The sequence below is a fragment of the Notamacropus eugenii genome, chromosome 5, assembly GCF_028372415.1.
Source record: "Notamacropus eugenii isolate mMacEug1 chromosome 5, mMacEug1.pri_v2, whole genome shotgun sequence".
NCBI lineage: Eukaryota > Metazoa > Chordata > Mammalia > Diprotodontia > Macropodidae > Notamacropus > Notamacropus eugenii.
In genome coordinates this window covers 73,600,390-73,616,862 of record NC_092876.1, presented here as the reverse complement: position 1 = coordinate 73,616,862, position 16,473 = coordinate 73,600,390, and the positions used below count along the sequence as shown (strand labels likewise).

General features: G+C 42.0%; 1 protein-coding gene and 1 pseudogene across 1 annotated transcript; both read left to right on the top strand.

Moving 5' to 3' along the window:
• The first annotated feature begins 2,657 nt into the window (after positions 1–2,657).
• LOC140508604 (olfactory receptor 2A12-like) lies at positions 2,658–3,599 on the top strand (annotated as a pseudogene).
• Positions 3,600–13,435: 9,836 nt separating this feature from the next.
• Positions 13,436–14,189, top strand: LOC140507494 (olfactory receptor 6A2-like). Its single transcript, XM_072615566.1, has 2 exons — positions 13,436–13,529; positions 13,561–14,189. The coding sequence occupies exons 1-2, from the start codon at positions 13,436–13,438 to the stop codon at positions 14,187–14,189; spliced, it is 723 nt and encodes a 240-aa protein (XP_072471667.1).
• Positions 14,190–16,473: the final 2,284 nt, after the last annotated feature.

The following is a 16,473-nucleotide window of genomic DNA, read 5'->3' as shown; positions in this document are numbered from 1 at the left end:
CTATGTTGGAAGGTCAAAGATTTAAATCTTCAGACATTATCACCTCTTTTTCAGAAGGGTAAACTGAGGCCAAGAGAGCTTAAGTGGCTTACCTGAGGTCACCCAGGTAGGAAATACCTATACTAGGATAGCACATAAGATTATCAGACTTTATACCTATCCCTGTTGTCACTGTACCATAGAGAGGATCTAAGAAGAAATAGCTTCTTCATCATTCCTTTTCTTCATTTCTTACTTCTCCTACTTCTCTGACCACATTTTCTCTGACCCTGATAGTTCTTCCTTGGCTAATTTTTCCCTAGATGTGGACACTCTCCAAGGTACTGTGTTCTGTTATCTCCTCTCTGTGTTGGAAGACAAGAGAATGAGAATGGGGATGAGATGAGGAAGAAGTTATGATTCAGTGTCTGAGGATGATCAAGTTGGTGCATCCATGACTGAGGATGGATCTGTTACAGGGTAGAGAGGGAACTGATAAATGTGAGAGTGAGGATGGGGAAGTGATGGTTCTGGGACTAGTGATAAGACTTTTATGGATTTTTTCTAAGCATAAGTGAATGGCTAGATGAGTGAATCAATGACAAAGCATTTATTAAGTATTTGCTTTGTGCCAAACACAGGGAATATGAATAGAAAAGTAAGTCAATTCATACTCTCAGAACACTGACATTTTTATGTGACACCAAAACCTTTGAAGGGTGCAAGAAAAAATAGAGAAGGCAATACATTTTCTTTAGTGTCCTTTCCTCTGATCAACCTATATCCATTTCTGACACTGAAGCATTTGGCAGTGCTACAGAATTTGGTGACAAGAATTTTCTTTTATGGGTCATCAGTAGCTGCACCTACTGAAGAAGTGAGGGGTGCAACACCTTCACAGGAAGTTGTCAAATCGTTTCCTTCCAGGGACTGCTCCCCTGAAGGATGGCTGTAGGAGCAGGGTTGGAAACAGTGTTGGGGATCTGGGGGTGTGAAATGGGGAGGGATGAAACTATTCCTGGCGATCTTAGGAGAAGGGTCTTGGCTCATTTCTATTGGTTTATGAAGAGATGTGATATTTCAAGTAGTGGTGGTGGCTTGGAACCCTGGTGCATGCTTCATTCTGTCTCTCCCTGAGACTGCAGGGAAGTTGATGGCTTATCAAGTTGCAATAGGGAATTTTATGTATCTGTGTCAAGGCATAGGGGAAGTAATGGACCTGTGACTGAGGATGGGAGATATAATGGATCTGGGACTGCAGTACAAGTGTCAGTGGATCTGTGCCTGGGCATGTTGGAGAAAACAAGGTATCTATGACTGGAAAGAAGATTGTTGATGCATTTGTGAAGGAGATATGGGTGGAGAAGTTGATTCATCTCTGACTAAGTAGGAGGGATGTCGATAAATCTGTCACTGAGCATAGGAGAAATAATGGAGTTTCCAGGAGGGATGAGAGAGCTGATAGATTTATTACTGGGGAAAATGCGGAAGTGGCTTCCTTAGTTCCTTCTTTGTCAAATGCTGTAGGAAAAAGTCATGCAGGTCATTGTCTTATTCCAACACAAAGAGCCCTCATTCACCTCAAAAGGGTACTTGGTGCTTCTCTACAAACATGGAGTCAGCAATTGGCCTTACCTTTCTACTTCAAGTAGGAAAAGCAAGGTCATGCAGGTCCATGTTCTTCATCCTTCCTTCTCTCCATTCCCTAGTTCTCCTACCTCACTGGCCATGCTTTCTCTGACCCTGATAGCTTTTCCTCCTCTAGCTTTTCCACAAATATGGGTGTGCTCAAAGGTCCTAGCTTCTGTTCTCTTTTCTCTAGGCACTATCTTCCTCACTGACTCCATCTACTCCCAGACAAATACAACTAACATTTTGACTCTCACATCTTTATCTAGAGCCCTGATTGCCTTTCTCAGCATCTCCAGATTTTCACTGCACCTCTCTACCTGAAGGGATCTCCTGACAATTACTTAGTCTCAGTATGGCAAAACAGAACTCCTCTTCTCCCTTCCTCTACAACCCATCAATGAGCTTACTTTTGGACTTGCCTGTTCCTCTAGCTGACACTACTATCTTCTTCTCAGTCATCTAGGCTGAAGATCCCACATTATCTCCAAATGTGTAATATACGTAAAGAATTCTGCAAAACTTGAAGTATCACACAGATGTAGTTGCTGTTCCATTTCAATTTTCCTCCTTATCCAGCTAGTCAGGTGCCAAGTCCTCCAGATTCTACCTCTAAAAGCCCTCTAGGGTCTCTCCTGTCCCCTTCATCCACACACCCAAATGCTCTACTTTAGGCCTCTCACCTGGGCTCATCAATAGCTTCCTCACTGATCTCCTTGCCTTCAGTCTTCCTCATGTGCAATTTCCCCTATAAATGCTGATTAAAATGTTCAGAAAAAGCATATTTCTGAGCAGGTCACTTATCTAATCAGAAAACTTCAGGGGCAAGGAAAGAAGCCTTAACCCCTCATCCTGGTATTCAAGTCTCCCCTAGTCAAGTCCAATTCAGTTTTTAATGATCTTATTACAGAAACTATCTAAGTCAAACTGAAGGTGGCTTCTTCATCTGAGGAACTCAGAGGGCCCTGCTTCCCCATGCCCTTTTCGAGTGTTGCAGTCCTAAGCTCCATCATCTTCTCTTTTTCTCTTTCCAGGGCCCTATTTTCTCAATGTCCCCAGCATCAAATCACAGTTCTGTTACTGAATTCATCCTGCTTGGCTTCTCCAGTGACCCCACCTCAAACAGGAACCTTTTCATCATCTTTCTCTTTCGGCACCTCTGCTCAGTCCTGGGCAATGGACTCATCACTATGCTGATTTACCTGGATTGTCACCTCCACACACCTATGTACTTTTTCCTCAGCATTCTCTCCCTACTGGACATGGGTTATGTCACTACCACAATGCCTCAGATGTTGGTACACTTCCTTTCCAGTTCTTAGCTCATCTCCTTTGAAGGCTGCTGGCTCCAGATGTATGTATTTGGTGCTCTGGGTCTCACTGAGTGCATCTTCTTTGCAGTCATGGCCTATGACTGTTATGTAGCCATCTGCTTCCCCCTGCGTTACATGCTCATCCTCCACTGGGATCTGTGTGTCAGGTTGGTGATAGGGACCTGTGCTTCTGGTTTCTTCTTCTCCCTAGTCCACATATTTTTTACCATGAATCTCCCCTTCTGTGGTCCTAACAAGGTGAACCATTACTTCTGTGAGGTTCCCTCAGTCCGGAGCCTGGCTTGCATGGACATACACCTTATTGAGATGGTAGACTTAGTCCTTAGCATCTTCATGGTATTAGGGCCTCTGTCACTCATCCTGATCTCCTATGTCCACATCACCTTGGCCATCCTCAAGATCAAGTCCACCCAAAGCCGCTGTAAGGCCTTCTCCACTTGTGCTTCCCACCTAACTGTGGTCACTCTGTTCTATGCACCTGCCATATACATCTATATGAGGCCCACTTCCAGCTATAACCCAGAGACAGACAAGAAGGTCTCACTCTTCTACAATGTCTTCACTGCCCTGCTCAATCCTGTGGTCTACAGCCTTAGGAATAAGGACATAAAGGCAGCATTCATCAAGGTAGTAGTGCAGAACAGAGTGGTCTGGTGAGTAGAGAGTCTCAAAATAGACTATTCTTTCCTTTCATTTTTCTTTTTGAAACTCTTTCCCTATCTCAACCAGGCTAGAAGTATAGTTACCACTTATGGTACCAACTCCACTGCTGCTCAGCACGCTTTGTCCAATTCCATTATTGATCTGGGCCAATCTGCCCATCTGTAGGCAGCCTGGTTTCCTCTTCCTCTTGTCCTCTCATTCCTTGCTCCTGAGGGGCTCATCATATTGTTGCTGTCCTTAATGTATCCAACTGATTAGTTTTATCCCTATCACATATGAGAACTCCCAAACTCAGTTGATTTACTAGCCTTAGCCTCCCATAATAGCAAGGATTGTAGGTATGTGCTACCATCCAGGGCAGGCAGGGCCCATTCATTCCTACAGGGCTTGAGACCTTGGTCTGTGACCTACAACAGGCCTGTAGCATCACTTACCTTCCAGAGTTAACCAGAACAAACTAGAATTCATCTTAGTCCTCATCATCCTCATGAATGAAGAAAGGCTAGTCTTAGATTTGGAATCTCTTCTCAGAAACAGAAGTTTAAACTCAGAGATCTCCTCCTCATCTATAAAGAAGGGATGAAAATATTTGCCCTTTTCTCCCTCACAAGGTAATTATAAGGAAAGTACTTTGCAATCTTTAAAGGGTCACATACATTACATATAATTACCTAATACTAATGATATACAGTTGCATGGAAGGAATCACTCACAAATTATTTACAGAGTTTTCACTACATTCCTCCCCATGTATCAGTCCTGTGGGAGGCTCTAGTGAAGGCCAGAAAGTAATCTTTGCCCACAACAGAAGGTCAAAGAAAACTTACCTGAGGGAGACACCTAGGAATAGTAGGCATGTAGCCCCTTATCAGTCAGAGGCTGATGGGAAATGTAGTTTTACTCACCTGGAAGGAGGGACTGGATGACTTCAACACATAGAATCCAAGGAGCATTGAAGCCTCAGGGTTGGATGCCCCCAGTGGAAGGCAAGGGAGGTATGGTGCTGCCTTGAACTGAACATAATTGTGAGCAATCAGACCCTCACCTGGCTCCCATTTGCACTTAAGGACTGACCTACCTGGAGAAAATTGACTGTAATACTCACAGTGGATGAATTTATCCCCTCTATACTTCCTCCTTTCCTGTTTCACAGCATCCTGCAAAAATTGGTCTGGTACTTATACATTTGTTTCTTTGATGTTGGTACTTCTATTATGGGTTTCATCTCTACATAAAAACAAGCTGTTTTTCATTGCACTTTGAGTGTTTTCTATACATGAGTATACAACAGGGGAGGTGGGAAGGAGGAAAGAAAAACAAACCTGTAGACAAATGGCCCTAACCTGAACCATGACTTTTTATTGAATCTCTGTGTGTGTCTCTACCTCTGTTATTTCTCTATTGCTCTGTCTCTCCATTTCTCCCTTTCAATACCTTTTTCAATCTCTTGTCCAATTTCTCTCTCTCCCCTTCCCTCTTTCTCTCCTCTCTCTCCCCATCCCATTCTATTTCTCTCTGTCTTTTTTGTCTGCCTTTTGTCTATCTCTATTTGAAAAACTCTCTCTCCTTTTCTCTCTCTTTGTCTCTATCTCTGTTTTGTCTTTCTCTTTCTCCCTCTGTTTGTGTCTGTCTCCATCTCTGCTACTCTCTCTCTCTCTCTCTCTCTCTCTCTCTCTGTCTCTTTCTCTCTCTCTCTCTCTTTATCTCTCACACACATAAAAACACAAAACAAAAGGGAACCAAGTGCTTTTTTAGTACTCCTAGAATGTGACCTTTGTAGAAAGTGAGAGGCCCAAATTTCAGTGGCCTAGAACACCTACGGATGGCATCATGGCACTTGTGGGATTTTATCTAATCACTGAATGTGTTTATAGTAGTGGATGAAAAGGAGAAGGTAGAGAAACATAAGCAAATCTCTGCTTCTTGCTACAAATGTGATTTTGGGAAAGCAACTTCTCCTCTCTGATATTTAGTTTCTTCATCTCTAAATTAAGAGACTAAACCAGATCATTGAAAAAAATTTTTTCTAGCTTTAAAGTCAAAGGTCTTAGGATCCCTAGCCACAGAGGCAAAAATGAGACTGGGCAAATGCTGGAATGGAGGAGTTAGAGAGCTTTCTTTTCAATTCAACAAACTTTTATTATTTGTAAAACTCTTGACACGATCCTTGGCTCATAGAAAGTAACATATAAATGCTTATTTGCTCCTCCGTCTTCCATCCTTGTCACCTCTCCTACTGAACACGAACTGTGGACAGAAATAGGCACTGGGAGAGATAAAAGGATGACAGTAACACTGCCCTGATCTTATAGTTTAAGAAGGGGCAAAAGCTAGGCAAACAAATGATCCAAGAGAGACTGTAGTGAGAGTCTTTGGTGAGATACAAATTCCATTTGGTTCAGCAGGTATTAAGTGCTTAGTATGCGCCTGTCACTGTGCTGGGTAACAGACATAGGAAGACAGACACTTGCTCCAAGCTCACTGGCCCAACACCCTTTACAGCAGTAGTTTCAGTCCCAAGAGAGCAACTAATGACTCATGCCCCCAGGATTTTAGAAGTAACTTTGAGGTATGATTGCTTCTTATGCTATCACTTGAGAGCCCTGTATCGTTCAGGCAATATTCCCAGCATCAAGGGTGACCATGAATATGCCAGCATAGTTCTGAATGACAGAGTATAGCAGATTCTCCACATAGAAGGCAGAAGTAAAACATTTAATCAGACACAAGAAAGCCAAATCGCAACACCAGCAAGCCAGATCTGTCATAGTAACCAAGAAATCAGTATGCATCAGCCCTGCAAGGGACAAAGGCATTTCCAAGCCTTCCCCTTTCTGCCTCACCCCTCCCTCTGCCCCCTCCCCAGGGTCTTCCCACAAACACCTACAAGTGTAGTTGTGCCTTCTTGCCTGTGTCCTTCCCAGCTCTTTCTAGCTAGACCAACTTCCTCTGAGCTCTGCTCCACCCTTTCTGTTCCACCCATTCGGCAAGCTCCTCCCACCGTGTGTTCCTTAGGCTTCCATGTGATCTAAGCAGGTCACATGGCCTATTAATGAATAAGAAAGATCTTCCCATTTAAATTACCATCACATTTGTTCCCAAGATCTTTTGAATTCATTGCATAGGTTGGTAGAACTGGTATCAACAAAATTATAACAGGGACAACAGAAAAAAAGCATATGAAACAATATCTTAGGCAAACTGGTGTCAATAGAACTTTGCATCAATATAGCAGGGATCACACAAAACAAGCATATAAAACAATATCTTAGTGTGGTATTTGAGCAAAAGTACCCCAACATTCCCCCCCTAACCAAATCTTGGGTAAGGGGTGAAGGTCTATTCTTCCATAGATACTTCCCACTGAGACTGGACATAGAGCTGTCTGTGCCCCAAGAGGTCCCATTTAAGGAGTCAGTTCTTTAAGTGGCTTCCAGAGATTGATTGATACAATGTCCAGGGGTGACACATCACAGTTGTGGACAAGGGTTGACATCTGGCTTAAGGAATTAGGCATCTGCAGCTGGAGGGTATAGATGCAGGAAACAAATCTTCCAAACAAGTTAAACAGACAAAAGCCAGAAAAAACAAGGAGACAATAACCAGAAGCAGGCTAGATATAGGTCAGCTGTGCTTCTGGAGTCCATGAACTCACTCTCATAACCTCATTCATGGTAGATTATGTGAGGTAAGAGTACAATTTGGTAATCATCTTCTCCTGAATAAGCAACAGCTGTGGTATTATCTTTCGCATGTGCTATAATTTCAGCAGTCTTTGGAACATTATCTGGCTCTTGTTTTACCCATACTTAGGCTCCCAATTTTATTCTATCAGTAGAATCCAATCCTTTAGTTCCTCTGCTAATTATTTCTGAAGGAAGGTCAGTTTCCACATGGGGTATTGTTTCACAAGGAATAAGGCTATTTTATGTTGACAACATATTGAAGTATGATGTCCCTGCCCTCCTTTTGGTCATGGCTTTCAGGCAGTCTATTGATTTTTAATTTTTATCTCCTAGATCTCTTTTCCAAGTCAATCATTTTTCCAATGAAGTATTTCACATTTTCTTCTATTTTTCACTCTTGATTTTATTTCACTGATTCTTAAAGGTAGAGTCATTAGCTTCTACTTGCTCAATGTTCATTTTTAAGGAGATATGTTCTTCAGTTAGCTTTTTACCTCCTTTCCCATTTGACCAATTTTTTTCTTCAGTAAATTTTTGTACTTCTTTTTCCATTTTTGTGCTTCCTTTACCACGCTATCTACTTTTTTTTGATGATGCTCTTGTATCACCACCAATTCTTTTCCAAATTTTTTTCTAAGTCTCTTATTTGATTTTTTAACTTGTTTTTGAGCTCTTCCATAAGTTATTTTTGGAGTTCAGTACCATTCACATTTTTCTTTGGGGCTTTGCACATAGGTATTTTACATCGTTGTACTCTCTGTGGTTTGGGCCTTTTCTGTCACAATAAAAATGTTCTGTGCTAAGATACATTCTATTTGTGGTTTGTTCTTTCCTCATCATTTTCAGTTTTTCTCCTTAAAATTTGAGCTCTGCTCCTGGGATGGAAGGGACACTGTCCTAAGCTTCATGTGGCTGGGGCTGTAGCTGCTGCCTGTTTGCCTGATGCCACACTGGTGCTGCCCTGAGGCCAGAATGGAACCCAATTCTTGGTAGTGCACTGAGAATGTAGGGTGGGATGTAGGGTAGGAGGAACTACTGTCTGGTGCTGGCTTAGGCATGGTGTGAACTTTGTGTTGCACTGTGGATATGGCAGTTCTTACTGCACTCCTGCTGCTCCATGGAGATAGGGGTAGAGTAGTCATGTTGGGTGGCTGGTGTTTTCTAGTGCCACAGGGGTCTGGCAGCTCACCTACCCCTCACTCACTTGTACTTCATGGAGGCACCTAGAGGTTCTGACACTGGCAGCTTCCCATTCACTTGGTGCTCCACTGAGGCAAGTAGGGGATCCAAGCGTGAATTTTTGCCCACTTACCTGCTGCAACATTTGAGCTCAAGTCCTACTGCTGGCTTGGTGAGGCAGATCTTGCTGCTGGCTTGCTGGGACACTTCTTGTACTGGACTGTATGCCCCTTTTACCAAAGTGAAACAAATCTTCCCTACTGACCTTCCAAGTGTCTTGTTCTAAAAGATTGTTTTATTCCACATTTTTGCTGGTTCTACCATTCCAGAATTCATTCTGGGTTCCTATTTTATACAAGTTTGAAGGTGATAGAGGACAGGTCAGGTGATTTCTGCTTATTCCACCATCTTGGTTCCAGAAATTCCTCTATAACATTTGCATAAACTCTTTTTTAATGGAAGAAAGTGGCAGTGGATTCATGGCCCTCAGAAGACTTTAAAATGTATTTTGGGGCAGGCAATAATAGTAGCCAGTACTTACATAGCACTTTAATGATTTTAAAAGGATCATCTTTTTCTACTCTCAAAACAACCCTGACAGGTAGGTGCTATTAATATCCTCATTTGACAGATGAAGAAATTGAGGCAGGCAGAGGTTAAATGATTGGAAGAAGGCATCATGAGCTAAGAGAATTTGGATAAAAATTCTAATAACTCATATATACCTATTTTTTTCCTTCTTTTCTCTCCCTCCCAGCTCATATCCCAGAAGAGTATGGCATAATGAGAAATCTCCTTCCCTTTCTCTTTTCTCATTCTAAGGTCTTTATTACTATAAATTCTTAAGAAAATAGGAATTCCCAGGAAACCTATTCCTAGATACTCTCCCGGGGAGGGGTTTGGGAAAGACAGGAGGAGGCAGATTCTCCTTGGAGGAGATGGAGGAGGCAGGTGCTCCTCTCTCTGGTTTCTCTGAGGAGATGTGACTATCACAGAGGGTCATAAAAACCCTAGTTGATTAGTCAATGGGGCCATCCCTTCTGTCATGAACAAGGCTGGGAAACCTTCTCCTTAGTTATTGCTTCTCTCTTTCTCAGAAGCTGGACACCTTCTCTGCACTGGCAGAAAGGATTCCTCTCTGAAAGAAGCAGCGGTAGCTTGAGGTCAGGACAGGGTGCAGTGAGTTGGGAGTGCATAGGAAGAAAAGGTGGGAGATTAAGCCCATGAATACCCAGGAGTCCAGAGCTGGCTTGCTGCCATGTTGGAGTGGCCTGCAAACCACTGGCTGTGCTGGTGACCTAGATTATTGGCCTACCCCTCACTCAAGACTCTTTTCCAATAACCAAATGACCTATTCACTGGAGGTCTTTGTCTTCCACCTTCCTGAAGGGTGAGGCAATGATTTTGTCTGGAAGGGCTGATCTGAACAGTGGAAAAGCAGCATGAGAAGGAAGGGGCTAAAGAGCCAAAGGTGCTGAGATTTGGAGATCTTCAGGGATGGAGATGAGGAATAAGTGAGAGGCTGACAACAGCTTGGTCAGGAGATGGAGGAAATGCTGAAGCCAGACAGGAAAGCTCTCCATATCCTATCTCCCCCATTTTCCTCATTCCCACATCTTTTCCAATTCTCTCTTCCCCTCTTACTTCTATATTATCATCCCTTCTATTCATCCTGTTTCCTTGCCCTCAGCATTTCTTCTCTTTCCCAGTCATTCCCACTGCTTCCAACCTTACACTCCCAACTCCTAGAACAAAGGTTCCTTACCTGGGTTCTACAGGTCCATGCATAGATTTGGAGGATCTGTGAACTTAGATGAGGGGGAAAATGTATCATTATTTACACTTAGCATTCACTTTCCTTTGTAAGCCTGGGTATTTGATGCATTTGAAAGCACGATTTTAAGAATGGGTCCATAACCCTAAATGTGTTCAGAAGATTTCCATAGGGGTCCAGAATACAAAATCTTGAGATCCTTTGTCTGAATTTTCCTTAGAACCTCTGCTCCATATTGCTCCTCATCACCTTTATCTTCCTACTTTCTTTTTTTTTCACATTTCTGTTCTGAAAGATCAGAGATTTAAATCCTCAAAGGTTATCACCTCATTTTCACATGGGTAAACTGAAGCCACGAGAGCTTAAATGGTTTACCTGTGATCACTCAGGTTGTCAATACCTAGACTAGGATTTTAAATAAGATTATCAGTCTTTGTACCTCATCCTCTTATGACTTTACCATAGAGAGGATCTAAGAAGAAATACCATGAGGTTCTTCTTCATTCCTTCTCTTCATTTCCTACTTCTTCTCCTACCTCTCTGACCACACTTCCTCTTACCTTGATAGTTCTTCCTCCCCTAATTTTCCCCTAAATGTGGACACTCTCTAAGGTGCTGTCTTCTGTTTTCTCTCTGTGATTGAAGAAAAGAGAATGAAACAGGGGATGAGATGGGGACAAATTTATGACTGTCACTGAGGATGATGAAGCTGGTGTACACATGACTGAGGATACATCTGTTTACAGGGTAGATGTGGGGTTGATGGACCTATAAGTGAAGGGGGTGGAGTTGACGGTTCTCAGAGTAGTGATAAGAAGTTTTATGGATTTATGTCTAAGAATAAGTGAATGGCTAGAGAAATGAATCAATGATGAAGCATTTATTAAGTACCTGCTTTGTGCCAAGCATAGGGAACACAAATGGAAAAGTAAGTCAATTCTTGTTTTCAGAATACTCGTATGTTAATGCCCGGAGATGCACATATAGAATTGGAAGAGTGTAGGAAGAATGGACAATTCATTTTCTTTAGTCTCATTTCCATTAATTAAACTATTAAATTATACTATACTATATAAATTAAACTATATCTATTTCTGGTATTGGACCATTTGGCAAAGTTCTTGATGACAAGAACTTTCTTTTATGGGTCTTCATCAGCTGTACTTATGGAAGAACTATCCACTTAAGTCAAACTGGAGGTATACCATCCCTGATAAAGTCAGGTGCACTGACAACTTCTAAACCTTTGTTTATGTTGTTTCCATGTCTACAATGCTCTCCTTCACTCCTCCCCAATTATCTAAATTCTAGTCGACAAGAATCATAGAATTTTAACAATAGAAAAGACTTCAGCAACCATGTTGTCCAAACTATACTTGAGAAGGTACTCGATACATGACAAGATGGTCTTTCAGGCTCAATATGAATACCTCCAATGACAGGGAAACCATTAACCCCAGAGACAGACCATTTCACTTTTAGATATGAAGTCTTTTTCCTGAAACTAGGCTTAAATTTGCCTCTTTTGATCTCCCCTCTAATGCTAAACTCTGGGGTCAAAATAAACAAATGTAGTTATTCATTCATGTGACAAACCCTCAAATAATACACCTCTCTCCAGTACCTCTGAATCTTATCATTTACAGCCTGAACATCCTCAATTCCCTCAAAAAATCCACATTCATTTCAATTGATTTTCATATTTCTTAGATATAATTTCAGTAGGAAATATTATTTATCATCATTTAAAATTTCAGAAGAGAGCTATATGATTTCATCCATGGAGTGACTCCCTCTACCTGTGCAGAGTGAAAACCTGCCATGCCCCCAGTAAGCTGTTCCCTGATTTGCTGTGGTCTTCCTATCCTCCATTTTAATCAATCTTAAAGGGGGTGGCTTCTATTTCAAGAATCTTATGAGGTAGAAATAGATGGGGATTTAAATCTTAGTTACACTACTTGCTTCCTATGTGACCTTCAGCAAATTAGTTAACTTCCCTGTGCCTCAGTTTCTTCATTGGCATAATGGGAGAGAATGGTGGATTAAATAATATCTTCCAACTCTGAATCTTCTCATCTTAGACTCCCCCAGACTTGGTAGGAATCACCTGGACTCCAAGAGATAAATGGAGTTTCCCTCTCTTGCCCCCCCAAAATTTCCTTTGTTCATGAAATTTCAGACAGTGTAGTGGTCTAAAAAACAGATAACACAACCTCCCCACCTCCTGAACACCATAAAAACCCCATTTTCATGTGGTTCTTCATTTTTTACAGGATAAAGAAAATATGGCAAGCAAGGGTTTATTTAAGAAAAGATTCAGAAGTCTTAGTGGGTTTCAAGGGTCATGATGAACTTAAAATGGGATATGACAGACAGAAAAAGGTAACATGATCTTGGACTGCATTAAGATGAATAATTTGCAGGATGAGAAAATGTTTGTTTTATCTAATTTCAGAGGAAGAAACTCAAGGCAGCAGGTGAAAGTTAAGGAATAGATTTCAGTTTAGTATATGGAAAAGCTTTCTCTTAGAGCTAATTAAAAAGAGAAAGAAATATCAGTATCACTCTTTTGGCAGATACTAGAGTCTTCTTGTTGGGGATACTCTAGAAAAGACTCTTGCTCGGGTGGGAGCCATAGAAAATGTTTTCTGAGGTTTTCTTCTATGTGATCCTCTAGGAATCAAGGGACACCAACACTGGAAGCAGTGGGGCACCAGGGAACAAGTAAATAACAGGCCACAACCCTAGCCTTGCCTCTTCTCCTGACTTGATATCTAATCTTGAGTAAGTCATTTTCCTTGTTTGTTCTATGATGACCTAATGGGTGAAATAAGGGGTTGGAACACATTGTCTTTAAAGATCCCTGAAGCTTCAAAACTCCATGATGCTAGGATTGCACCCACTCTCTTTGGGAAGGACTATTCAAAATGGGCTTTTCAACTGAGGAGCTCAGAGGGCCCTGGGTTCCTCTATCTTTTTCCAATGCTGAGATTCCTATGTTTCACCATGTTCTCTTTTTCTCTCTCCAGGGCTCTACTCTCTCAATGTCCCCAGCATTAAACCACAGTTCTGTTACTGAATTTGTCCTGCTTGACTTCTCCAGTGACACCACCTCAAATAGGATTCTTTTCATCATCTTTCTCCTTCTCTACCTCTGTTTAATCCTGGGCAATGGACTCACCATCATTCTCATGTGCCTAGATTCTCACCTCCACACACTTATGTACTTTTTCCTCAGCATTCTCTCCCTCCTGGACGTGGGCTATGTCACTACCACAATGCCTCTCAGATGTTGGTACACCTGCTTTCTAATTCTAAGCTCTAATTCTGAATTCTAAGCTCATCTCCTTTGAAGGCTGCTGGCTACAGATGTATGTATTTAGTGCTCTGGGTATCACTGCGTGCATCTTGTTTGTGGTTATGGCCTATTACCATTATGTAGCTATCTGCTTCCCCCTGCATTACATGCTCATCCTCAACTGGGGCCTGTGTGTGAGATTGGAAGTAGGGACTTGGGCTTCTGGTTTCTTCTTCTCCCTAGTCCACATGTTTTTTACCATGAATCTCTCCTCCTGTGGTCCTAATATGGTGAACCACTACTTCTGTGAGGGTCCCTCAGTCTGGAGTCTGGCTTGCATGGACACACACCTTATTGAGATAGTAGACTTAGTCATAAGCATCTTCATGGTATTAGGGTCTCTGTCACTCATCCTGGCTTCCTATGTCTGCATCACCTTGGCCATCTTCAAGAACAAGTCCACCCAAAGTCGCTATAAGGCCTTCTCCACTTGTGCTTTCCATCTAACTGTGGTCACTTTGTTCTTTTCACCAGCCACATATATCTATATGAGACCCAACTCCAGCTACACACAGAGAAAGCAGATCTCACTTTTCTACAATGTGTTCACTGCTCTGCTCAACCCTGTGGTCTACATACAGCCTTAGGAATAAGGACATAAAGGCAGCATTCCTCAAGGTAGTAGTACGGAATAGAGGAATCTGGTGAGTAGAAAGCCTTGCAATTGACTATTCCTTCCTTTTATTTTTCTTTTTGAGACTGAGCTTCTCTATCTCACCCAGGCTAGAAGTACAGCCACCACTTATGACCCTACTGCAGATCAGAACCCTTTGACCCACTCCATTTTTGGTCTGGGTGAATTTGGAGACATCCTGTTTTCCCCTTCCCTTTTACCTCTCATCCCCTGCTCCTGAGGGACTCACCAGATTGTTGCTGTACCTAATACAACCACCTAATTGGCTTTACCACTATCATACCTGAGAATTCCTGAACTCAGTTGATCCACTAATCTTAGCCACCCCAAGTAGCAAGGATAGTAGGTATGTACTACCACCCAAGGCAGGCAGGAGCCATCCATTCCCTACTAGGCTTGGGACCTTAATCTGTGACCTACAATGAACCTACATTCCAGAGGTAATCAGAACAAACCAGATTTCATCTTAGTCCTCATCATCCTCATGGATCAAGAAAGGGTAGTCTTAGATTTGAAATCTCTTCTCAGACACAGAATCTTAGACTCACAGATCTCCTCATGTATAAAAAGGGGATGAAAATATTTGCCCTTTGCTCCCTCACAGCATAATTATAAGGAAAGTACTTTGCAGTCCTTAAAGTGACACATATATCTGAGTTATCATAATTAATCAATACTGATGGTACATATTTATGTGGAAGTTACCACTCACAAAGTATTTATGAAGTCTTTACTACTTACTTTTACTACTTTACTTTACTACTTACTTTACTTTACTTTACTACTTACTTTACTTTACTTTACTACTTACCCCTGTGCCAATCTTGTGGGAGACTCTAGTGAAGTCCAGGAAGTAATCCTTGCCCACAACAGAAGGGAAAAGAACTCTTACCTGAGGGAAACACCTAGAAACAATACAGGTGTAGCCCCTTATCAACCAGGGGCTGATGAGAAATGAAGTTTTTCCTACCTGGAAGGAGGGACTGGAAGACCTCAACACACAGAATCCAGAGAGCATTGCAGCCTCAGGGCTGGATGCCCACAGGCAAGGGAGGGATGGTGCTGCCTTAAACTGAATATAATTGTGAGCAATCAGACCCTTGCCTGGCTCACTTTTGCACCTTAGGACCTACCTGGAGAGATTTGGCTGTGACACTCACAGGGGATGAATTTATCCCCTCTACATTTCCTCCTATCTTGTTTCATGGAATCCTGGAACAATGTTTGCTGCCTCTGTATTTGTTTATTTGATGTAGGCACTTCTATAATGGGTGCCATCTCTACATAAAAACACAAAAAGAAATTGAGTATACCACAGGGGAGGTGGGAAGGAGGAAGAAAAACAAACCTCTTAACAAATGTTCCTAACCTGAACCCTGACCTTTCATTGAAACTCTCTGTCTCTACATCTGTTAAGTCACTGTCTGTCGCTGTCTCTCCATCTCTCCTTTTCAATACCTCTTTCAATCTCTTGTTCAGTTTTTCTCTCTCCCCTTCTCTCTTTCTCTCCTTCTCTATCTTCACATCCCTTTCTATCTCTGTCTCTCTGTCTCTCCTGCCTGTCTCTTGTCTGTCTCTGTCAGAAAATTTCTCTCTTTCTCTTTCCTTTTCTGTCTCTTTCTTTTTGTGTTGATCTCTGTTTTCTGTCTCTCTCTATCCTACTTTCTTTTTCTCCAACTTTATGTCTGTATCTGTCTCTGATTCTCTCTTTTTCTCTCTCTCTCTCTCTCTTTCTCTCTCTCTCTCTCTCTCTCTTCTCTCTCTCTCTCTCTCTCTCTCTCTCTCTCTCTCTCTCTCTCTCTCTCTCTCTCTCTCTCTCTCTCTCTCTCTCTCCTCATAGTGAGCACCAGCTGTGGACAGAAATAGGCACTGAGAAAGATACAAAGATGACTGAAACACTGTCCTTGCTTTCACGGACTTTATAGTCTCAGATGCGAAAAAGCTAGACAAGCAAATGTTTCAAAAGAGAATGTGATGAATCTTTGGTGAGGCACAAATTCCATTTGGTTCTGCAGGTATTAAGTACTTAATATGTGCCTGTCACTGTGCTGAGCAAAAGACGTAGGAAGACACTGAGGCACTTGCTCCAAGCTCACTGTCCCAGTACCATTTGCACAAGCAGAACAGGTTCTAAGAGGGCAACTAATGACTCCTTTTCCCAAGATTTTTAGAAGTAACAATGAGGAATGATTGCTTCTAATACTATTACTTGTGAGCCCTTTATCTCCCAGGCGATA